At 36.6% G+C, this 25,613-nt stretch overlaps 1 protein-coding gene across 3 annotated transcripts in view; it reads right to left on the reverse strand.

Moving 5' to 3' along the window:
• The window catches only part of LOC113526350 (laminin subunit alpha-3), a 106,087-nt gene that overhangs the window by 30,206 nt on the left and 50,268 nt on the right, over positions 1 to 25,613 (reverse strand). For all 3 annotated transcript variants that reach the window (XM_053233138.1, XM_053233137.1, XM_053233139.1), the window contains exons 29-43: positions 21,274 to 21,409; positions 19,868 to 19,994; positions 19,540 to 19,679; positions 18,269 to 18,384; positions 17,900 to 18,111; positions 16,837 to 17,041; positions 14,972 to 15,116; positions 14,058 to 14,198; positions 13,282 to 13,443; positions 12,736 to 12,837; positions 12,565 to 12,648; positions 10,882 to 11,112; positions 3,530 to 3,631; positions 1,371 to 1,489; positions 58 to 138 (exon numbers count right to left, since the gene is read on the reverse strand). In XM_053233138.1, the coding sequence (XP_053089113.1) occupies positions 58 to 138; positions 1,371 to 1,489; positions 3,530 to 3,631; positions 10,882 to 11,112; positions 12,565 to 12,648; positions 12,736 to 12,837; positions 13,282 to 13,443; positions 14,058 to 14,198; positions 14,972 to 15,116; positions 16,837 to 17,041; positions 17,900 to 18,111; positions 18,269 to 18,384; positions 19,540 to 19,679; positions 19,868 to 19,994; positions 21,274 to 21,409 (2,103 nt within the window). The remainder of the gene's footprint in view (positions 1 to 57; positions 139 to 1,370; positions 1,490 to 3,529; positions 3,632 to 10,881; positions 11,113 to 12,564; positions 12,649 to 12,735; positions 12,838 to 13,281; positions 13,444 to 14,057; positions 14,199 to 14,971; positions 15,117 to 16,836; positions 17,042 to 17,899; positions 18,112 to 18,268; positions 18,385 to 19,539; positions 19,680 to 19,867; positions 19,995 to 21,273; positions 21,410 to 25,613) is intronic.

The raw sequence follows: 25,613 nt of genomic DNA on the forward strand, positions 1-25,613 counted from the left end.
AATGATTCGGGGCTTTAAAAGCGTTCACTGAGCACATTGAGTCATGGACTAACTCACCTCTCACACTTTTCTCCTGCGTATCCCGGCTTACACTGACACCGAATTCTTCCAGATACATCACTGCAGCCCACAGCAAAACTGAGGAAACACATGAGTCATGAGTTCATCATATAGATACGGACCCGGATCATTCTCAGAACAGTGTTAAAGCACACCAGCGTACTTTTCAGCCTCGTCTCTACAATCACTATCTACAGCTAGAGATTTCTCTGTACTGCCTTCAGAGCTAAACTGAGGTCTAAAGATAGTTGCGGCAGCCCAAAACAAAAAAACTGTTTCATTACTTATTTGGCCAAAAATATACAAATTTTGTTAGACTAAAAAAAGGATATCATAATTTATTTAGTCCAATTTTTTTTAAAAATTGGAATGAACTAAAAAATGAGCTAAATTTGAAAAAGTGGAAAATTGAAAATTAAATTTTTAGAAATTAGTCAAAAAATTAGAACTACTTTTTTTTTTTTAAATCTAGAATTATTTAGTCAAAATTTTCTAAAGACTAAAAAACAGTTACATAAATTTTTGGTCATTAGTCAATAATTATAACTCAAATATTGAATTATTTTTCTAGCAAAAAAAAATCAAATTGGACAAATTCTTCTAGACTAAAAAGATTTAATAAATCATTTGGTCGAAAGTAAATTTTTTAGATTAAAAAACTCTTATTTTCAAGACTAAAAAGTAGAAGTTTAGTTCATTTAATTTAGGTCTTAATTATTATTTTTATCGACTAATTTTGAAGTCTGAAAAAAATGAATATGGATTAATTTTTCTAGACTAAAAAAAGAATTGTAATTTTATTTTAATAAATTATTTACTAATAAATAGCCTGATTTTTCTAGACTAATCTGTGGTTATGCGTCACTGAGCAACTTGTGTAACGATCATGCATGGATACCAAAACATTCAGGAAATAATTGCTTCTTACTGCGTAAGTTTTGTTTTTGTTGAAAAGTTGGTTAAACTCCATAAGAACAACTTTAGTACGAATTTCTCTCATGTCTCTCTCAGGCTAAAACATTTATTATTTTTTTAGAATATAATGCTTGTAGTTTTGAATCATGTTAGATGATTTCTGACAGAATTCGTAACCTTACACACACATTATAAGTGAGTTTCAATTAAAGACGTTTATATACATTTTTCTTCTCAGTGCCGGAAAACATGTTCAAATGTTTAGCTTTAGTAATTGTACATAGACTGCAGATACAAAAAAAGTATCCAGCTAGGAAATTAAATATAATAAATGCAATATCAAAAACGTGAGCGCTTGCTTAGCGAGAATGCTAAGAGTGTGTGTGGTTTCTCACTTGTTGCTCTCCAGGCGAAGTGGACATGGACAGATCGCGCAGGTCCCCAGAGCAGCGTTGCCGTAGTAGCCATCTTTACAGCGCTCGCAGTGATCTCCGGCTGTGTTGTCCTGGCAGTTCTGTTCAGATAAAATCAACACCTCACTGAGAAATTCCCACTTTTCCACATGCTGATTTTCTGGAATTCCTCCCTTTTGATGCGTTTGGTGTAATTGGTACATTTAGCCCAAGACTTTTATATTTTTATACGTCATATCTGTATATCTCTGTGCTCCCAGTCAACTGTCTGCTCCTTACTTATCTTTTTCCTTATCTTATTCAACTGAATGTCAATTGTAATGCACTGAAGAAGGCTCTGAATTACACTGGAATTAGGAGTTAGGAGGTCTTCTTGCTCTAACACTCCTATTAACCATGTTCATTAAACACCATACCGTATTTACAGGATCACAGTTAGGCTTGAAAGGGTTGCTCGAGTACATGTAGTCTTTTATTGGAAGCTATTATGCAATTATCTGTATGAACCATGCAAGCGTTCACAGTTGAGGTCAAATCCATCACTGTAAATTACCACCAATAAAAACATCATATTATCATCATATCTCACGCTCAGCTCTCATGACACACTTTCACACAGTATTGAAGACAGTATACTGGCGTTCCATTCCACCGGGCAGAATGGAAATCGACTTATCGGACAACTTTTCAATCAGTATACACAAATGAATTATTTTTATCGCTGCAAGTCTGTTTCAAGATTACTCAGGACACTGTTGGGTTTCTGTGTGTAGAGTATCATGACTCTGGAGCCGTTTACACAACAACGTTTTCAGCCAAAATAAAGGAAACTTTTGATGCGTTTTGCCTGTTCGTTTACACAACAATGGCGTTTTGGGGACTGAAAACGCATATATTTGAAAACGGGTTTCAAAGTGCAAGTTTTTGAAAACGCCGCCGTTATCGTCTCCATGTAAACACCCAATACGGGAATCCTTCAAAACGTTGACGTCATGCGCGTGCGTAGTACGTGTTAGGTATGTAGACACGCGCAGTACGTGTCTATTGTAAAGGCAAGCGCGAACAAACATACACAACAATGGCGGAGTACATGGTAGTGTTGTTGCTGCTCAAGAGTTTGCTAACGCTTCTTCAGCAAAGTGTGGATTTACTTCACCAATATTACAACCAACTAACAAGGTGACAGCGCCAACTACTGGCCTGGCATACGTAATACAGCGTTTTTGGCCGTTATCGCAGATATGTGTAAACGCGAATCGTTTTGAAAACGTTGTCGTGTATACGTGAAACTTTTTGAAAACGCAAGAGAAAAACTTTTCCATTTTGACTACATCGTTGTCGTGTAAACGTAACCTCTGTGTTTAGAAGCTGGTGAGCAAGGCGATGGGAAAGGGGAGGGGTGTGAGCTGGGCAAACAATTCACACATCTACACAATAACATTGGTGTAGAGATAAAACGGACAGCACAGTTAAAGCTTTTTTGATAGTAAAACACTGTATACAACTGGCAAAATAAAATGATAACATTTAAACCTAGGTAAAAAGGCTAGGTAAAAACCAACGCTAGGTTAAAAAAAGACAGTTATGAAAAAGTGCAAATTCTTAGTGTCTACTTTCATATGAGTCATTAACCACTGCTGTTGAGTGTGACATTACAATTAAATTCAGGTGGAAATTTCATTTTTTGGCTTCTGGTACAAAGAGTTAAAGTAGCTCTGAAAGGGTTAATTACTCCCTTCTGCTATACTGTAATAGTTCTGTTAGCATTCTTACAGCATTTGAATGGCTCCACTAAACCTATTGTGTCCCATATTTTGGTATTTTTGTCTTTTTTTATCATTACCACTATAAAAGCATGCAAATTATATAAGCATAAACTAACTGTCTAGACCATGAATAAAGCAGTGAGTCAGCACAACAGTGTAAAGTTTATAAGAGTACCCATATCTACAGCGCAGTGTGTGGTGTCCTGGGAAAACCCTTCGTATGGTGAAACTGTGACTTTTTTCTATTATACAGAGTTACCACCAAAAGTGAAGAAAGAAAGCCTAAGCAAAGTGAAATACGTTTACGGTTTCTTAAAGTTGAGGTGTCAAAGTTTGCTATAGGCAGAAAAAAAAACCTCAACAGCTTTTTCTTACCAGACATCTCCCCGTACTCTCATCACAATCCTCTGAATGTCCATTACACGCACAGGAAACACAGCGGCCGTTTCTCTCTCTATAGTAACCACGAGCACATCTCTGTATGAAGAGAGAGAGAAAGAGAGAAACCCATGAACTTTTCCATCCTTAACAACTTCTACCACTTTAAATGCCAGATTACGTCTCTGGAATATTCTCCAGGTTCCATGTTCAAGTGGAAGAATTTCCTGAAGATCATGGGAAGAAGAAAAATACATGTTTCTCTTTCTGTTTTCTTTTGTTCAGTGATGTTGTGATATTGACTGATGATGTCACTTTGACTATAAAGCAATGTTACACAAAATATAGATTGAAAATACATTTTTTATTTTATGTAAATCACTAGAATGTCCATAATGTCCTCTTTTAGCATGGATGCTAGTTTAGCACATTTGATGTATTTGCTCATTCTGTGTTACTTAAGAGCAAAATGCAGCCATTATTCAGAAATGAAACATAAAAAATTCATCTTGATGAGTTAATAATTTTTTTTAATAGTTCAATGTGTGTTTTTCTAAGATTCAATGTGGTGAATGATTAAAAAAAAATAGCATTGTTATGAATTACAATGGCTAAATGACACACTCCTGGAATCACTGCCAAATATTAGGCTTAGACCTTCAAACAAAACATGTAAAGCCAGTAAAGTCGATCATCTCACAAAACTCCAACCAGCTTCAGTTTCCCTGAGTTTTAACAGTCACCTGTATGTGTAATGAAGGTCTTAATTCTCAGTGAAGGAAACTGAAAACTTGTGCCCAAATTTAGGTCACATAATCTGCATAGTCTTCCTCAGAAACATCTTAAACAAACGTATCACCCAAGAAACGTAACATATTCAATCAACAAGGATTTAAACCCTGAAGCAGGAAATCTAACTTAGACTTCGGCCTCAGAACTTTTACCTGGGTCACCTGTCCATCATCCAATAAAGGAATCTCAATCCTCTGTGTGTCCAAATCACTAAGTGACGGAATCTGAATCCTCTGAACGCCTGAATCGCTAAGAGAAGGGAAGTGAATCCTCTGCTGCCCCTGGTCGTTTAGGATGGGGTTGTTGTGCACCCATGTCCCGGGGTCATGTCGCCTCTGAGGCGTCCTGTGAGAAGGTCTCGGTCCGGCAAAACACAGATCCAACAGCGTAAAGCTGATGAGGAGCCAGAACGCTTGCTTTACGCAGCTCTCTGACATTCTACTGGTAGCGGCAGAACTAACTGTGTGTGTCTGTGTGTGTGTGGACAGATGGTGCTTTAAGAGCGCCGTGAGTGAGGGACACACCCCGAACATGTGCTCATACCTGCGTCAGGGGAAATACACTCACAAACGGTGCACCACACACACACACACACACACACACACACGTACACGTTTTTTTCCCCTCCACTGACATAATGATTAGTGTAGCTAAATATGCTATGACTACAACTAAACACAACCAGGAGGAAATATGTTTGAATCTTTTTTGTCTTTTAAATAAAAAATACTGGACAGAAGACTTTAGGACAAAAGACTAATCACTTGTACATACACACACACACACACACACACACACACACACAGAGTACATACATTTTGCCTGAGTAATTTGTCAGCATGTATTGTTTGGATTTTTCTCTATAAAATCCTTGAGGTTGATAAAGACACTGAAACTTTCAGTAACTCTTTACATTAAGACTGCTTTAAGGATTTGTTTAAAATCATTTAATTAATCATTTACTTTTTAGATAACAGGGTGTACTTGCAGACTGAAAAGCAAGTATTAATATTTTCACCAGGAGGATCAGAGTTCAGTACGTCATAAAATTCATTTTTGCTCATTTATGCAGAATATTTTTTTTTTTTTTTAGATTCAAAGCATTCATCAGTAACGACATTTCCAAATTAATACAACATAACTTTGTCATTTTGCTAACGTTATTTATCGTTTATTAACACTAAGTTTTAGCATTAATTATTTTTAATGAATGTTGTAAATAGTGTTAGTTAAGGGAACTTTAAAGTAAAAGCATTATGTTTTAATGTTTTATTTATATAGCGCTTTTAGTAACAGACATTACCACACTGCAGATTTAGAGAAATCCATGTCTAGAGCCTTAACAATAATTTAAAAAAAAAAAAAGTACCAAGCATGGTCTAATAATTACTAATGTTCAACTACAATTATGATACAAGGATTTGTATCTTAAAGTCCCTGTTTTTCTGAAAGTTAATGATGAAGCGGAAGATGAGGAAAAAAACGTTGACGAGAAAAAAACAACAACAGCTATATAGTAGAATTTTAAACATATATATATACATATATATATATACATATATATATACACATATATATATATATATATATATATATATATATATATATATATATATATATATGTGTGTGTGTGTGTGTGTGTGTGTGTGTGTGTGTGTGTGTGCGCGCGAGTGCGCATGTGTGTGTGTGTATATATATAAATATAGTTAAATAGTCATTATAAAATATATAGTTTATACATATAAGAATATTTATAAGCATATATATATATATATATATATATATATATATATATATATATATATATATATATAAAAAGTATTTTATAAGTATTTTAAAAAACTAACAACTACATATTATAACGCGTACCTTTTTGTATTTATGACTTTAAAGTGCAGTTGTAATCATTTTTTTGAGTATGAGCAAAAAAACTACACAATCATATCAGACTCAGACAGTGAGTGTATGCGGTACTCACTATTGAATCACAAAATCCATACACACTGCGCATAGAATGGTGAGGGTGTGGCTGCCACTCCTCACCCACACACACACACACACACACACACACACACACACACACACACACACACACAAGTGTGTACAAACTGTCTGTCTGTCGGTTTTTAGCAATGCAGAGCTTCCACGCCCTTCCACGAAGGTGTCCCAGCATGTCCTGTGTGTGTGTGTGTGTGTGTGTGTGTGTCTAGATTTTTACATTGCTGCAGGCGATAAACTTTGTACTTCCTCCCCGCGCTGCTTTCCTGGGTGAGGCTTTACATTATGTGTGTCAGTGCTGCTGTGGTTACCACGGCGAGAAAACAAACCCCACAGCTACAATCCCAGCAGCCCATAATAATCACAAAATGAGTGATGTGTTGTGCTTATACATAGTGAATCGGTTACTATGTAGCGTTTGTTACTATTAATCAAGGCTGCTTTTACAAACATGTATTGGGTCTTTTGACATGGATTTCAATATGAACAATGCATCGAGAGACGTCGCTCCGTCTTTCAGTCTTTCAGTCAAATGTTGATGCCATCGTGAACACGCATTAACCAACAGGAGGTCTAGGTCAAGGCTTTAAATACTCAGGTTAAGATGGAAGACAAACTAATTGAAACTCATATCCACACTGCAAACTGTCCATTTTTTAATAATGTTACAAAAACAACCTGTATTTTGTATAGAATATGTACTACATAATCTGCTGTTATAGGAAAATAATCAACGAGGAGGCAGTGTTGCTACGCCAAAGTTGATTATTTTCAAATAATAACAGCATGTCCTGAAGTTCGATGGCATTTTAGGGCCAGTGTTTAAAAATAAAAATGCAAGTTTTCAAGAATAAAGTCATAATATTTCAAGAATAAATTTGTAACATATTAAGAAAAAAATGAATATCTGATATTATGAGAAAAAAGACATTATTTCAAGAATAAAATCATAATATTTCGAGAATAATGTCTCAACATATTGAGAAAAAAGTCATAATATCTGATATTATGAGTATTTCAAGAAGAAAGTTGCGATATTTTGAGAATAAAGTCGTAATAAATCTGTAAGAAAGCCGTAATATCTGATATTTAGAAAAAACTCGTAATATTTTAAGAATACAGTCAGAATACTACAGCAAAATGGTATGATTTTATATAAATATACCTCAAAACATTACGTCTTTTTTCTTCTGATATATTACGACTTTTTCACAAAATATCACGACTTTTTTCTTAATATGTTATAACCTTTTTCTTGAAATATTATGACTTTTTATTCCTCTTATACCACTGCAATTTTTTTAACAACAGAACGGCATGTCATACTTTTTATCCATTTATAGTTACATTTAATATTGTCAAACTTCAGAGCGTCAAGATAGTGCATCATGGAAGACTCTTTTCCATGGTGGAAAACTTACTGACTATACAAAGCCGCTGTGTTTCTATGGACAGAACTTGGATTTGACTCCTTGGGCTGCCTTCAGCGTGAACTCAAATTTGACGCAGTTTACAATAACCAGTAATGCGCAACCAGTAATGCATCATAGCACAAACACAACTCGCTAGTTACAATGGAGGAGCTGATAATTATTTGTGTGTGTCTATTACCAGAGCTGTTTGATATAACCTTAAAGATTTTTAAGAAATTTTGTTTTTGTCCAACCGGAGATAGCCCTGGAAAACAGTCGTCATGTCGCCGTAGCTCTCATATGACACTGAATTCGCGGTTAGTTTGTCGAGACAGTGGTGTACACTGTCCTGCACCCATTTCATTACCCTAATGTTAGTTATTAGTGCGTAAATATTAACCTGGGATTTGTCTTGCAGCCTTAACTACTTTTCCTGAAGATTGTGGGATTGATTTTGCCTTGTCTGGGTTGATAATGAGCTACAGAGAAAAATAATTTTATAGGCGAGATTAATGACTTAATGATAGTCTAGAACTGGGTATAGATTAACTAGTTCAAGGATATGTTGTATGCTAACCCTATTTTTTTTTTTTTTTTTTCACTAGACTGATATGACTCAGTACATTAGCGAGAATGGCAAGTTCATGACTTTTCCAGAATTGGGTTACCTTGGACTTGCTGCTGCAGGTTGAGTTTGGTGTCAGCAGGATATGGGTTGAGTGTTTAGCATACATTAGATTAATAACATGAAGCCAATCAGGAACACTAGATAGTTTTCATGCCGTAAGTAAATAATTGCTAAGGATAGTCATGATTTTGAATGTTCTCTAAGACGTTCAGGTAATATATTTTATTTTAGATTGTTTTTTTATGCTATTCGAATGGATTTTGGTCCATTCTTTCATTTAAAAAAAAAATACTCTTTTTTGTTATCTACAAATGTTCATTTACATTACGTCATTACTGTAATGTTTAATACAGTAATATATAGTGAATTTCTAATAATGACTGAATTCCTTTGACTGTACAATAACAATAAGTAGAGTAATTTTTATAGCACCATCTTTTTATAATTTTTATAGCACCATTTTAGTTTTTTTCCTGAACTGGAGATTTACAGTATTTTGTGATTTAATTGCCAATAATTTACCATATCGTCTATAGCACAAGGAAGGACACACTGTGGAATATTATCAGCTTGTGAACTGATAAACATTGCTCTAGACTCTAACAATAAAACAACTCATTCTACTTGTTTTTAAAATTCATCTTAGCTTGCTCAGATATTAGAATAGATATCACTGTAATTGCTATAAAGTTCCCTCCAGCACCCTTTTATACATATATAGTAGTTAGATAAGAAACCATTATTTTTATTTTCAGATCTATCTATGTACATGTATGTTTTACCAACTTAACATCCATGTCTGAATGAGTTTCTGCATCAAAATAAGAAGAAAAATGATATCCGTCTGCAAACATTCCTACAATTATCATGTCAACGTACCTTTTTTTTCCCCCACAGATACTAAAATATCCCTGTGAAGCAGCCTGTAGTTAGAGGATTAGCGAGGATAATGTTTCTAGACGAGCGGATCACTTAACCTGCTCAAGTAATCTGACAGTTAGGGAAACAAAAGCCAAATTAGTTTACGAAAGAAGCTGATCCACTGTGGGGAAATCCTTACCACAAAAACAACAGCCAGATCTTTAGTTTAGTTACAGAGATCAATATATATATCATTGCACAACAGTGAAATTACCCCTATTTATTCAATGTAGTAACATATACAACTATATAAAATAGATAAGTAAGAAAATAAACACTTGGGGGCATGCTGTAATAGGAAAACAATCCATGACAGGGGGTGTGATGCTGTTACCACTTCGAAAGTGGATCATTTTCCTAATACAGCTGATGCTCGTCTACCACAGCAATTTGGCAACGATTATAATTTTTAATTTATTAATGAATAGTAGTTTTTTAGCCATGTAATGTTATGGAACATCCATGAGACAAGTTAGTTGTTATTTACGTTATAGCATAAAAAAACACAACTTACCAAGAAACCACAACGGACAAAGTCCTGAAGACATTACCATGGCAGGAAATGTACTAACTGTTACAGAACACTGACACTGGAGACTCCTTCCATACACGTCAAATAACGTATACCAGTAAAACTTCAGCATATTAACAATTACACAGGTTTTTCTTTGTTTTGTTTGTTTATTATTATTAGCCTTAGAGTCTCTGCTACTATAGAAATGACAACATATTACAATTGTATTGTAACTGTTATAGAAAATTAACTGCTACTGAAAATTAACACTTTCTGACCAATCAGATTCAAGAATTCAACAATGCTGTGGTATACTAGTAAATAATGCTGCAAAGTCTTACTGAAGGGGTCAAATCAGTGCCTGACACTTTTATTTATTTGTTTGTTTGTTTGTTTGTTTGTTTTCATATTCAACCATTATCTGATTTGTGGTTGACGCGTTTTCCCCACGGACCGCGGTAGCTAGGCGTGATCAGGCTACACAACAATGATGCCGGAGCTGGAAAATCAGCCTTACAAAGCCTTTCTGTTTAATACAAACTTCTATTTCAATTTTATTTCATGACCCTGAGCAGGACAATAAACCTGGATCACTAGTTATAATGTGTGCCGGGCCTCTTGAGTGAGCTTGATGTACAGGAATTTGCTAGAATCTCTGCTTATTTTTTGCTTCACTATCTTCAGTAATAGACATCTCTCATGTTTAAGGGTATTCTGTTTTCAACTTCAACTGTCAACTGTCCTCCTTCAGAATGTTTCACAACACCGTGCTGTCTGCCAAAACTCATGCATGCATGAAGATCCAATTATCATGTAAGCTGGAAATGATAAACCAAGCTAGCTGTCAGCCAGTTCACGCTGTACATGTCCATAAAATATGCCATAAATACAGAAGATAAAAATCTATTCCTGTACAGAATCATAATGAGCTAAAACTTGTCTTGAGGAAGCAAATCAACAGTCAGAGTCGCTAACGATCTCTTTTAGAAAAAAAGAAGAAAAAAAAAAAGGTCAAGAAATGGTCAACAAGCCCTGGGTTATGTATTCAAATCAAAAGCAGGCTAAATGAGCGCTGTGTTCTGACCTGACAGGAGTCTCCGCTGTACTCTGGTGGGCAGGAGCAGACCTCCACAGTGCCCGCCGGTGCCCCGGTGCCCACCCTGCTGGCCTCCTCCAGGCCCACCTCGCCCACGCTGAGCCTCTGAGTGTGTGTGAAATAGAGCGCTCGGATCCACACGGCCTCCAGCCGCGCCAGCACTCTCATCAGCTCCGCTCGGGACACGGGGCTGTTCGTCCCACTGTGGCGGAAGTTGCCCTGTAAGAATGGACTGATTAAATTTCAATGTCAGATTGTTTATTTAATTCAGTTTACTGATGTGTAAATTTAAATTTGTGCTTTCTGTTACAGCATATAAAAGTTATCTTTACAAAAGAATATCTGCTCTCGGAATATTTGATATCACCTAAAGATGTCGGTGATTTTAGTTTTCACAAATGATTGATTAATTCATTATTGATCGTTATTACAATGTATCATTATTATATATATTACTATTTATATATTAGTTACTTATTTATTTTACTGTTAAGATTTTATTTTCTCAATTTTCTGCTTCTTCCCTTATGCCTTTTTTTGTCTTTGGAATACACTTTAAGCTGCATTTTAATTTTAATCTATGTAAATAAAGTTTATATTATTATTATTATTATTATTATTATTATTACTATTATTATTACAGTTGTTGTTGTTGACAACAAGAATAAAGCTAATAAAAACAGTATAATGGAATAAGCAGAGAACTGAGAAAATAAAAGCATAATATAAAATTCCAAAAATAAATCATTATAAAATAAAAGTAGCCATAAATAGCAAAAAATAAACAAATAAGGTAAAATAACAATAACAACAGCAACACCACCACCAAGAAAAACAGCAACAATAACAACAACAAAAAGAACAACTGCAATTACAACAATAACAACAACAGCAACAACAACAATAGCAATGGCAATGACAACAACATCAATAACAGCAACAAAAAGAACAGCAATGACAACAACAACAACAATGACAACACCACCAATAACAACAACAAAAAGAACAGCAACAACAACAACAACAACACCTGCAATGACAACAACACCAATAACAACAAAAAAGAACAACAACAACAATTACAACAACAGCAGCAGCAGCATTACATACCATAACGACATTACTTATAGTGTATTAAATGTAATGTAAGTTAATTAAATGACTGCTTTGTTTATGTAAATAAATGCTGGAAATAATTGTCATTACAGGAACATAATTTAAAGCAGTACTTTTTTTGGGCTGTAAAAGCTGTGATGGAACCTCTGTAAGGTGAAACTGACTGGAACAGACATTTCATTAGTTAAAAGTACACCTGTATTGTCTCTGAGAACATGAGAACACAGCAACTGTAACTAAAGCTACAGGTGACTCAGCCTAATACACAGCTATGCGAGTTTAAGACTTCTGAGTTAGATCTGATTAAACATTGGCTCCAGATGTGATGAAATGCACCTGGATTCAACAGAAAACATTCAGCACTATGATCCTTTTGGCACATCAAAACAAGACTGAAAATTAATGAGGTGCAAATTCTTCAGCATTTTCAATCCGATACGCTGCTTTCCATCAAGCCACAACATGTTTCCTCTGAGCTATCGTTTGAGAAAAGTCACATTTGTGTAGATGAATTGTAAGCAAGGTGGCGTGTGTGTGTGTGTGTGTGTGTGTTACCTCGACTAGCTGCACACGACCCTGATAAACCCTGTCTGGCAAAGGCGACTGAGGGTCCTGATAGACCACCATCATTTTTTCTCCCTGCGACATCCAAAGGCAAATATCACGTTCAGTATGTATGATCACTGTGTAGATAAGCACGTGTGAATCTGACAGATGAACAAATACCTGGAGAATAACATCAGGCTGTTTGTCTAGGAGGCGCATCCCTTCACGTGGGAGGCCAAAAGATTTGACCTGGTAGGTGAGGTAGCCCCCGTACGATGACACCTGAAGCAAACACAGCACAAAATATTGAATAACACAGTGACTCCTAAAAATCTTGCTGATTTATAAATATGTAAAGAGCAAAAAAAAAAAAAAAAAAAAAAAAAAAAGTCCCACTCATTTTTATTTTTATTTTTATGAATATTATTAAACTAAATTAAATTAATTAATAACGATTTGGGCATGTATTTATCCATTCCATTTTAGTTCACACAAGTGCTTACGCAAAATTAAATTTGATAGTTGATAACATTTATTTTAGCTCTGAAAGTTTTACTTTATAATCAAGACAATTAGACTTATAATATTAGGCCATTTAAAATTATAGCTATGTTAGAATATATATATATATATATATATAGACTACTAGATTCTAACATAGCTATATATATATATATAGTAAATATGAGTGCTGATGTGGACGTAGAAGACGGAGGACGTTCTCACCCTGTCCCCGAGGTAGGACTGCGGCAGAACCCAGTGGAGCTGCAGCACAGATGCAGGAAGCTCCTGAACGTCAGCCACCACCGTATTACTGAGAGAGTTTAACACACTCGCCACCTCGTCCTGATCAGCTGTCACCAAGCGCCACGAGTGCATGTCCACAAACTGGACGAGGACAGAGAGAGAGAGAGAGAGAGAGAGAGAGAGAGAGAGAGAGAGACAGAGAGAGTATACAACATCCTTTAGTCACCTGAGGCTTAATAACCCCAATATAAAGAAACACTACATCACTAAATCAATTCATCAACCACATCATCAGTTACAAAATAATGAAAGTGGGTCAACTGGGTCAAGAATGAATTAATATGAGTGTTTTTTTTTAATTACTTTTTTTAAAATTACAATTTCTATAATTGAATATATATTTTAGGTTCGATATTTTTAAATAAAGAAAGAAATAAATATATATATATTTATACACACAAATAAATATATATTTTACACATAATAAAAATAAATGAATGAAATAAACGATTCATTTATTAAATTAATAAAACAATCAAATAATGATTTAAACTATTATTTACTGTATATATAGTTTGATTTTTTTAGGGACATGTAGGCACAATCTTTATACATGTCTTTGGTGTTTGATGGACAATCTGTCAGAAAGACATGTTCACTTCATATTTACTTCATAAACACACACACACACACACACACACACACACACACACACACACACACACACACACAGATGGACAGACAGACAGACACACCTTCCCCCTGCGTTTGTCGGAGCTGCGGCACTGATCCGTCACACCGAAGCAGAAGCACTCGGTACATCCTTTTGGGTTGCTCGGGTCGAAATGAAACGAACCTTTACGGCACACGTCACACCGCGGCCCCTCCACGTTACTCTGAGAGAACACACACACACACACACACACACACACACAATTCTGAATATTTATCAGAATATTTTAGCACAACTCACTATAACACAATTCCTGTGGTTTCACAGACATCTGTATCAACTCTAGATTAAGGCTCCTTCACACTTTTTTTCTTTTTTACTGCCAGTGCACATTTTACACATCATCCTATGTGAAGAGGTTGCAAGGTGGGTGGAATGTGGTTGTTGTTGTTGTTGTTTTAAAAGCACTGATTCTGCCATTTTTGGTCACTGCAGGGCTTACGAAATTTTCAGAAAACTGACTTCAAGTAATTTTTTTAATGTAGTGACCAATCAGATCGCAAGTTGGGATGCAACTGAAAAAACCAAACGTTTGCTCATGACAAAACTGTTAGTGAGCGAATATGAGATTTATGATAGTTTGAATGAAAAGCATTTTACTGCCAATATTCTATTGTAGCAACATAACCCAGAATAAAGTATTTTGGGACATTGATCAATTTTGTGAACCCACTTTAACTGTGGCTGCTTACAGTTAAGACACACAAGCAAGATTTTCTAGATTAGACTTATGCACTTTGATGCACTGGTGTGTAAAAGAGGAGCTTAAGACTATGCAGGATCATGCTATCATTCATTATATATCAAAAGAAGAATGATGAAATTCATTCATAAATTTAACGAGATAGTAATGTGTTTTGTTTGTTTTTGTCGTTTATCTGTCAGTGTGTGTGTCAGGAGTTTTATATCGTAAGCAGGACACTCCACACTCGTCACCTTGCAGAGGCAGCGTCCGGTGTTGGGGTCGCAGATCTGCGCCGTCACTCCTCCGGGGTTACACGAGCACGCCACACATTCGGGGAAACGGTAGTAACCGGCGACGCACTGCGAGCACTGCCGCCCACCTATCCTGGGTTTACAGCTGATACACACAGATAAACCATAACACAATTTACATACTTCATTCTACTGTCATAAAAGGTACACTAATTAGCGCAGGTATAGTAAGTCATCATTTTTTAAGAAATATTTGGATTATTTTCAGATTTTTTGGAAACGTTCTCATTATTCAGAATGATCTGAATTAGTTCGTCTTCGGTTGGTGCAAATTTAATACCTGCCCTTCCCAAAGCGACTTTAAGGCTGATGTAGGCTGCATCATACTAATTAATCTATTAACATTGATCCTGCTCTGTATTTTGCATTGCATTTAAGGTAGAAATGCCCAAAACTGAATATTCATTAAAGCAAACACTATGGATTAAAAAAAGAGATGAAGATGTGAAAGATAAGGCGTTGAATTCATAATAATGAAATTTCAAATCTCATCAAATTCATAGAACTGAAATATATTATTTTGAAAACAGCAAAACTATACTTATTTGTTTTGAATTAAACTCCTTGAATTTCATTTAATTCTACTTAAAAAATTAATGTTTTCAAAAAATCAATTGTTTGTTGCTCAAAAATTCAGATTCAGTAATTAAATTTTCAGATACTAAAAAAAAAACTGTATTCAGGTTGCTCATTGCAGTGCTGATTTATTTTGGGTGGAAAACTAGTTCTTAAATTTCAAGGAAGTTAATCCAAAACAAATACATACATATATGTGATTTTTGAACTTATGTATCTCAATGCTAAAAATCCAACAATGTTTAAATTTCATTGTTAAGAATCTAGTGGTGTTTAAATTTCATTATTAAGAATCTAGTGGTGTTTAAATTTCATTATTAAGAATCCAACGATGTTTAAATTTCATTATTAAGAATCCAACAACGTTTAAATTTCATTATTAAGAATCCAACAATGTTTAAATTTCATTATTAAGAATCTAACAATGTTTAAATTTCATTATTAAGAATACAACTGGGTTTAAATTTCATTATTAAGAATCTAATAGTGTTTAAATATCATTATTAAGAATCCAACGATGTTTAAATTTCACTATTAAGAATACAACTGGGTTTAAATTTCATTATTAAGAATCTAATAGTGTTTAAATATCATTATTAAGAATACAACAATATTTAAATTTCATTATTAAGAATCTAATAGTGTTTAAATATCATTATTAAGAATCCAACAATGTTTAAATTTCATTATTAAGAATCTAACAATGTTTAAATTTCATTATTAAGAATACAACTGGGTTTAAATTTCATTATTAAGAATCTAATAGTGTTTAAATTTCATTATTAAGAATCCAACGATGTTTAAATTTCATTATTAAGAATACAACTGGGTTTAAATTTCATTATTAAGAATCTAATAGTGTTTAAATATCATTATTAAGAATCCAACGATGTTTAAATTTCACTATTAAGAATACAACTGGGTTTAAATTTCATTATTAAGAATCTAATAGTGTTTAAATATCATTATTAAGAATACAACAATATTTAAATTTCATTATATTCAAAAATCTAAACATGTTTAAATTTCATTATTAAATATTCAATGGTTTTTAACATTCACATGTCTCAGTTTTGCTTCAATATAACACACAAAACAGTCATGTTGTTTTGCTATTGTGTAAAATACACAATTCTCCATATAGACCACAGTACACACAATTCTTCAGTAAACCAGCAGTGACTGTTGTACATCAGGAAGCATGCTTTCACTGAGAATGCGTGACTCACGTGCACTGGCCGGTGGTGACGTCGCACTGGCCCGTGTCTCCTTTACGGATTCCGGTTGGTGAACAGTCGCAGCCTTCGCAGCCCAGCAGCGGGTGATAGCTGAAGGTCTTACTCTGACACACATCGCACGCAGGACGCACCGTCTGCGGAGGACAAATACACTCGCCAGTGACCTCGTCACACAGCCGCCGGCCACACTCGCACGCTGCAGGGACACACAGAGACGGAGATTAATAGGAGCTGAAGTCAGGGGTGTTTAAACATTTGCCATCAATCACCTCTTAAAATCTGAATAATAATAGAGTTTCTTAAGGTGGAAAGTTTCTTAAGGTGGAAAGAAATACTTGACTTTCTACTAGACATGATACACAAGACTTTAAAAAACAGTGAAAATTGCATTTATACCACTGCACTGTTGAATTCTCAATTCTGAACATTTTGATTCATTTTCTATAAAAGCATATTGATGCGGTCTTGCTAATACGTTATCGTTTCCATAGTAACGACAGTACACAGGGATTTGTATGGAGGACGCTCTTAATGGAAAATTGCTGTTGTGTAAGAAGAATAAATCCCTTCAGAAAGCGCAGTTATTGAAAATAATCAACTTCAGGGATGTAAGAGTACCTCCGCTTCACATCAGGCTGCATCACATGACCTTGTTGTTAATTATTTTCCTATAACAGCACACCACATTATGCTTTATTTCTTTATGTTTTCTATATGCAATTTTAAATATAAAGGATGCTTAAGAAAAAAGTAATTTTTTTCTGGTGCAAATGTAAAGAATAGCTGCACAGTAGGCCTTAGGATATACTATTAAATACTTTTAAAGAGATTTTCTTAAACTCTATCTAAATTCTGAAGTAGTTTTTGTAGTATTTATATACATCCGATAGCGTGGTAGGTTACTGGTAACACTCGTAGTAGTCATTGAGAACACACTGGGTACACTGGTTATGAATTTTTGTTTTTAATAATAATAAATTGGATATATATCAAATAGGAAAAGACAGTGAAGTTTGATGAGCAGTGTGTAAGTCGTCCAGTAGAGGGCACTCACGTCTGCAGTATGGGAAGCCGTAGAACCCTGTGGCACAGCGAGAGCACTGGCGCCCAATCACGTGAGGTCTGCAGTGACACTGGCCTCCTATTGGCTCACAGGTAGGGCTGGTCGATCCTGTTTTATCACAATAGCAAGGCAGAGCGCCGTCCAGATAGTGAGCGACCAGGGAGCGAGCCGAACTCTTACAGAACTCTGAGGCGCTGTGGAGGCTGAGGGAAAACAGACAAGGAAGTCAGAGTCAGCTCTGTAGTGACAGAGGATGGAAAGTGAAAGGTGTCCAAATGTTAAGATGAGACACGTTAGAGCTTCTTGCAGTCGAAAATGAAAGTCAGATAGATAAGATAGAAAAAGACAGTGCACACATACTCGATGTGAAATCCCTGAGCTCCACACTGACTGATGAAATCCGAAGCCTTATCCAGAGGTTTAGGATTAAGAAGCTCAGGGCTGTAGCTTTCCTCAGGGATCACCAGCACTGAATCCTTAAACAAAAATATAAACACTGCATGAATAGAAGAACCCCAGTCCATAATTAACCATAATTATATCTGCAATATACACAGGTTACAAATTTTACAAACATTTCCAGCTTCAGTGCTTCTACAGCTTACCCTTTTTTAAACTGGAACAAAAATAAATCAGTGTAGTAGATGTGTAAAATTATACATCTGTGTAACACATTACACTGTTTTAAACTATAACACACTTAAACACTTAATTAGCAGGACTGGGATGTTGTAGGACAGAACAACAAAGCAGGTGGTTTTTACTCCCATGTGAGCAGGAACAAAGATTAAATATAAAGCTTGCAGGACAAATAAAGGCCACAGTGATTAATGGTGCTTCTTTACAGCAGTGACTATTCAACTAATCTATGCAACCCTTACTATAAACTGTTTCTCTTCACTATTTTATATATAATTTTTTTATACCACAATAATGTCAATATGGTAGGAAAGCTGAGACTTCATCTGATTAGAAAAGAAATAAACCAAGCTTGTATAGTTTGGTCATTATATATGTAACAGTGTTACATACAGTACATGAAACTGAAATTTTTAAAATCTTACTGCTCTGTTGTCGATGAATTCTATGAGCTTATTAACTCCATGTACAGTCCTCTATGATCTTTATGCAATTATATTAAGGTTTTAGCTTGATAGTGTTCTTAGACCCTGAACTAGCATGAGGCTATGTTTCTGTTGAAATAAAAACAGCTCTTGGTAATGGACTCAGATTTTTAGACCCTACTGTAGATGTGATATAAATAATCATGGCCTTGTATCTACATCCTTGTGGTTTACTGGCAATGCTTTTAAAAATTCCATTTCAGCTGCCTGTGTAAAAAAAAAAAAAAAAGTACTTAAAACTTAAAAGAACTGAGAGAAAGAGCCAGGACAGGATGGGCAGAGGATCACAGAGTCTCTCTCTCTGTGTGAGTGAAACACTCAGCCAGCCACATACCAGCCTCTCATACCCTCCTCTCCTTTTATAATAGACAACCTTTACATAACAGTGTATAAGAGGTCAGATGAAGTATCACACACAGTCATCATGACTTCATTAGTGTAACTAATGTATGTGTAAGATTAGAAACTGTAACAACTGAAAAAAAGAAGAAATAAAGGTGTCCTGACCAGAGTGAGGGTTTTTCCCTTTGGGATCTTCACAGTGATGGACAGAGTCTGCTGGAGGACGTCCAGAGCAATGCGTCTCTCTGCTATAACCACACTCCTGCAGCCGGACACGGAGGGACAGAAGGAGGCGTTCATGTGACCTGAGGAGAAAAAAAAATATCCAATGATCCAAAAAAGTTAAAACAGGGGCTAGCGTGTACTGGGTGCAACTGAAAAGCATTTGCCTCATCATTAGGACATAGAGAGTGAGCTCAGGTATGCGGAAGGGGGTAGAAAGAGCATTCCTTCAAGTGCAAGTTTGAAAAGAGTGTTCGTTGTGTGTCCTCACCTGTCCACATCTCCCCCGAGTCCAGCAGCACCTCTACTGGGAAAGTAGTGTGCTCAGGCTGACAGTAGTGCACTACAAACATGTAGCGGCCTGTCTGAGGTACCTGAGCTCTCAGTTCCACTTCAGTCTGGAAGCAGATTAGCATAAACACATACAGATTTACAGGTTAGTGCTTCAATTTGGATTGATACTGATGCTGAAATTGTAATTATATTAATATATACACACATGTACTCGATTGTGTTGGCAGGCTTTTTAAAGCCCTAGTTTAGACAGGACTGTCAGTCTCCTCCGTGATAAAACTCTCACATTCAGATAGCAATTCACGTAACATACAAGGGAGGAGTTTCTACCGGCTTGTTTTGTATATTAGCCTGGATGATTGCGTCCCACATGGGCATATGATCATGCTCAATTCATGACATGGCGAGCAAAAAGTTGAAGACCAGACAATGGACAAGAGAAGAAATTCTACAATCCAAGTAAGTTGTTGAGAGACTGCTTCATTTGTCTTTTTTGAGTTTCAGGAAGTGGATAAGTATGCTAGGTGACTAAAAAATGGCAAGAAACAGTGGTTTTCCCAACGCAAGGCTGCATCTGCCTGCAAAATTGCAGACGTATTTTTCCAGACAGGACTAAAATTATCAGATGACTGCACAGTTGGTCAAAAAACAAGAAAGAAAAACACCAACATAGCCATTTAGGATAGAAACAAAATCACGGAGAAGCACCTACAAATGATGGATTTACCCCAGTTCCCCAAATTAACAAAATAATCCCATTCAAATAGGGCTTAAGACAAGTTATAAAATCTGAAACCTGATTTCACACTGGATACAGAATCATTTGCTTGTATTCCCAGCATCTGATCCTGAAACATTGAAGATACTCAAAATGGTGTCACTTGGTATAGGGCTAGAAAGAAATTCAGTGGAAACACACTTCCCTAGTGTGATTATTTGAAAACTGGTTGGTGAGATTGAGGTACTATGATGGCAGAGTGATGATAGGAAGTTATGCGTGTCAAGTGACTAAATACGGCAAGCAGCAGTGGTCAATATTTTTTTCCTCCAATGCAACAGGTAGTCTGCGACTCCATGGGGGCTAAATTTATCAAACTGTTATTTTTCTCAGGGTGGAGGAAGGAAAAAACAAAATCAGAGGAGTATCTACAAACGACTTACCCCAGTTCTTCCATATAGGGCTTACGACATCATCTAAAATCTAAAATATGATCTCACTTTCACCAGATCCTGTTGACTAATCAAAATGGAGTCACTTGGTGTAGGACTGGAAAGAAAATCAGTCACTCTTTCCTAGTGTGATATTTTGCAAACAGTCTGGTTCCTTGAACCACTGAGATAGAGGTACTATAGTGTCAAAGTGTTGAGAGGAAGCTGTGGTACCTGAGGTGATTTGAGCAAAGGTCCATCACACCGTCCTGAAGCCTGAGTGCTGAATCTGGATGGCCGGATCACGGTCGAGGCATCTAAAGTGAGCGCTGTGGGAGGTGTGTGGAACTGACTCTGAACACAGTGCTTACTGAAACAGAGAACCAATACAAGTTACTGCCTGGAGAAGTTGTTCTTCCTTTGTTTCTGGTGACTTTGACAACATCAGGTGGAGATCAGAAGCGGAGAGCAGAGACAGATTTCCTAAGGCACCTGAATTCAGCTTTGCTCAGTCACAACAAAGACAGAGAGGAAGGTTTAACCTGCTCGAAGCTACTCAGAGCACACACTCCATATCTCTTGTTTCATTGCCCGAAGCTCCCTCATCCCATCCTGCGTTCCATCAGCGAGACTAAACGTTTACAGCTCCTGCCGCATTCAAAAGTAAACATATTGTTAAATATAAATTAAAACCACTGTCATCCCTACACATTGTCTTCTGCACTGTCTTCCATTTAGCATGCTATAGGTCACATTGCATTGGCTCTTTATGTGAATGGTTAAGGTCAAACCATACAACAAAGGGTTCCCTTCCATAAAGGAAGCTACAAACCCAGAACTAGCCAAAGAACACTCACACCCCATCCATCTAGCAAGGGATCTACTTGCTACACTTTCTGAAAGGGACATCTTTTGTTGTATGGATCTACCTTGTGGAAGGACACCATGAGGAAGAACTCGTACACTCCTTAGGGGGAAAAATGTTCCATCTCACATCCTAATAGGTGCTTTGGTTTGTTCTTTTGGGGAACCCTTTAAAAGTTCTATATGTATGTACAACCATATAGGAAGCTAAGAACTCAGAACTATCCAAAGGACTCTCACAGTCTTTAAGTGAAAAAGGTTTCATCTCGCAATCTAAAAGGTGCTTCAGTCTGTCCCTCTGAGGGGAACCATAATTGTGCTATGTAGACCCATGCAACAAAAGGCTTCATTTTCAGAAAGGGTTCCAAAGGCTGTTCTTCAAGAAACCAAGAACACAGAACTAGCCACAGAACCTGCACAGTCTTTAGGGGAAAGAAGAAGAAGTCGTCTTTATTTGTCACATATACTTTACGGCACGATGAAATTCTTTTTTCACATATCCCATCTTGTTAGGAATCTGGGGTCAGAGCGCAGGGTCAGCCATTATACAGTGCCTCTGGAGCAGAGAGGGTTAAGGGCCTTGCTCAAGGGCCCAACAGTGGCAGCTTTGCGGTGTTGGGGCTTGAACCCCCAACCTTCTGATCAGTAACCCTGAGCCTTAACTGTTGAGCCACCAAAAGAGTTCTTGGTCATAAAGGGCTGTGAGAAGTGTTCTTTAGGAAGCCAAGACGTTTTCTTCAAGAAGCTAAGAAACCAGAACTAGCCAAAGAACCCTAACAGTCCTTAGGGGAAAAGTTTCCATCTAGCATCCTAAAGGATTTGTTCCTCAGGGGGAATGCCTAAAGGTTCTATGTAGAACCCTAACCCTGTTTTTTAAAGAAGGGTTCCTAGCACAACACTTTTTCCAAGTTAAAACCCAATTACTATATAAAGAACTATTAAACACCTAAAAAACACAAAGGTTTTCTTCATGTTGTCCCTACATAAATCCATACAATAGAAGGTTTCCTTTTTAGAAACGGGTTCCACCTTTACGAAGCTAAGAAAACCAGAACTAGCCCAAGAACTCTAACACACCTGAGGACAAAAAGTTTCCATCTAAATAAAGGGCGTCATAAAGGGTTTTTCTATTTGTCTATCTGGGTGAAACTTTAAGGGTTCTACATATTGCACATCCACACAAACTGAGGGTTTCCCTTCTAGAAAGGCTTCCAAGTAGAATTCCTTTAGCAAGCTAGGCACCCTTAACTATCCGAAGAACCCTTCAGGAACTGCTGCTTTTAACAGTGTAGTTACATGCTCTATGAAAGGCATCTAACAATAGGAAACGTACATGTACTTCCCTGTAGTGGAGCACTTGCACCAAGAAACAAGAAACACACACACACACAAAGCTCTTCCTTTTCTCATTCGAAGACAAAGAGTGGATGTATTTTTAGAGATGTGTGTAATGGGTTCACTCATGTTTTGCCTTAAAGCTAGGATTTGAGTCTCTCTCTCTCACACACTCACACACACATACACACACGGTTCTTCATGTTCTTGGATGCTGTACTAAGCTTATGCCTTTATCTTTCATATTGCATATAACTACACTCTTGAAACAGGGTTCCTCAAGGGTTCTTTGGTTCTTTGGAATTCTGTTAGAGGTTACTACATAGAACTTTTAAGGGTTCCCACAGAGGCAGGACTGAAGAACATCTCAGCGTGATAAGAATGTAAATGTTCTTTCGGGTAGGTATGGGTTCATAGATTCAGAAAGGGGTTCTACGTTCAGCCCTTTTCTAAATGGGAAATCCTCTTTTGTAGGGTTCTACATAGACCTTTTAAGGGTGGAACAAACTGCAAAAGCCTGTGTTGTGCTAAATGAAGCCATTTTTTTCTAAGAAAGTATGGGTTCTTTGGATAGTTATGGGTTCTTATTTTTAATTGCATCCCTGTAAAATGGGCAACTCCTGAAAGGGACACACTTGGTTAAAGGGTACTACAGAGAACCTTTAAGGATTTCCACTGTGGATCCAACCAGAGTGCTATACAGAATCAGAGCGCTATAAGACGTTACCTGTTAAAGCATTAAATCTTTAAGAGTGCTACATGGAATGCTTTTTTCTTGTTCTTTGGCCAGTTTCTTCAGGGGATCTTCTACTTTTTTAGTATTTATTCTAAATTTAACTTATTTTCTTTTAAACATTGATTGGTTGATTGATTGCTTTGTGATTTTTTTATTTTAATTTATTTACCTATTAGCTCAAACAGCTCTGGATCGTCACTGTGTACAGTGTCAGCAGCTTTCTGAAGACTCGTGTCTCATTTTCAAATAAGAACATCTGCCAAACAACCCAGAACCAAACCATTCAACCTGTTTCCTATTTGCTGAGACAAACAAAATAAATATCGTAACAGTGATGTGTTTCTCTACATGATGGTTTCTTATTAAGTTAATGCTCTGTTATTACGCCTGGCCTACGGCCCTCTGATCAAGAACAGACACAGAAACACAGCGAGGCGGGTTAGAGATGATAAATGGAGGAATATTGTGCTCCAGGTGAGACACTCAGTCCCGTGTGTGGAATGTAAGCAGCCACGCCTGCACCACAGATGTGCTTTTTTTCCTACTTACTGAAATATGACTGCTTTCTGAAAAGATCAAAAGCAGGGAGACAGAAAGTTAAGTACCTGGGCGGATTTGAGTTGTGCTTCCACAACTGTTAACATGACTGTTAAAACATGATTGTTTGAGTACATGTTTAAGTATGTGTGCTTATCTACACGCTAAACCACAACTATTATGTTAAACTCCTGTATAAAAATTGACTGCTGGAAATGGCTACATTATTTTTTTTGTGTAGAGCAGGAGAGTTTCAGTTCTATTTTTGAGATCCCACACAACCTTCAAAATATTTGGTTAAAGACTTCCCTGTTTTGTAGTGTGGGCTCGTTTCTATTTTACACTCAACACCCCTAGGAGAGAAACCATATACACTAGGAAATAAAAAAGAATGATTCAGAGGAACAGATCCTGTTCGGCTTCAGGAGTCCAGCACTGCCTACATCCTGAGCTTAACTGAGTACATTGGTGTGGTGCTGTTTTTTTTCACCTTCCTGTACTTCATCAATCTACATAAATTCATTGTGAACTTTCTGAGAGTCTGTAACATTGCCACCTCACAGCTCCAGGGTTTCAGATGTGATCATGAGCTCGAGTGTGGAGATTCACACGTTCTCTATATGTTCATGTGGGCTTCTTCAGTGTTCTCTGGTTTCCTCCCACCGTCCACCTGTAGATGGACTGATGACTCTAAATTGCCCCCAAGTGTGATTTCGTGTGTGCATGATGCCCTACAATGGACTGGCGTCCCACCCAGGGTGTTCCCGGGATAAGGATAAAGAGCTTACCGAAGATGGACAAATGAATAAATGAACAATGATTTTAAGTGTTTTAAGTCCCTAATGCCCTACTGGGGTCATGCTGTGTTTCCTCCAAATACCAAACACCTTATACCAAACAAAAAACTAAACTTACTGTATGATTTGTACTTTGTTTGGACAATATGTGCTTAGTCTATCCAACTTCTAGTCTCTCCTTCAAAGTTATTTTGGGAGAAAAAAGGATGATAAAGTAAATAATCCACCTCATTCCCATTCTTTACACCCAAATGGAGATCAAATCTACGCGGGCGTGTCACTCTATGTGATCACCTGACATGATT

Source organism: Pangasianodon hypophthalmus, chromosome 4 (genome assembly GCF_027358585.1).
Source record: "Pangasianodon hypophthalmus isolate fPanHyp1 chromosome 4, fPanHyp1.pri, whole genome shotgun sequence".
Taxonomy (NCBI): domain Eukaryota; kingdom Metazoa; phylum Chordata; class Actinopteri; order Siluriformes; family Pangasiidae; genus Pangasianodon; species Pangasianodon hypophthalmus.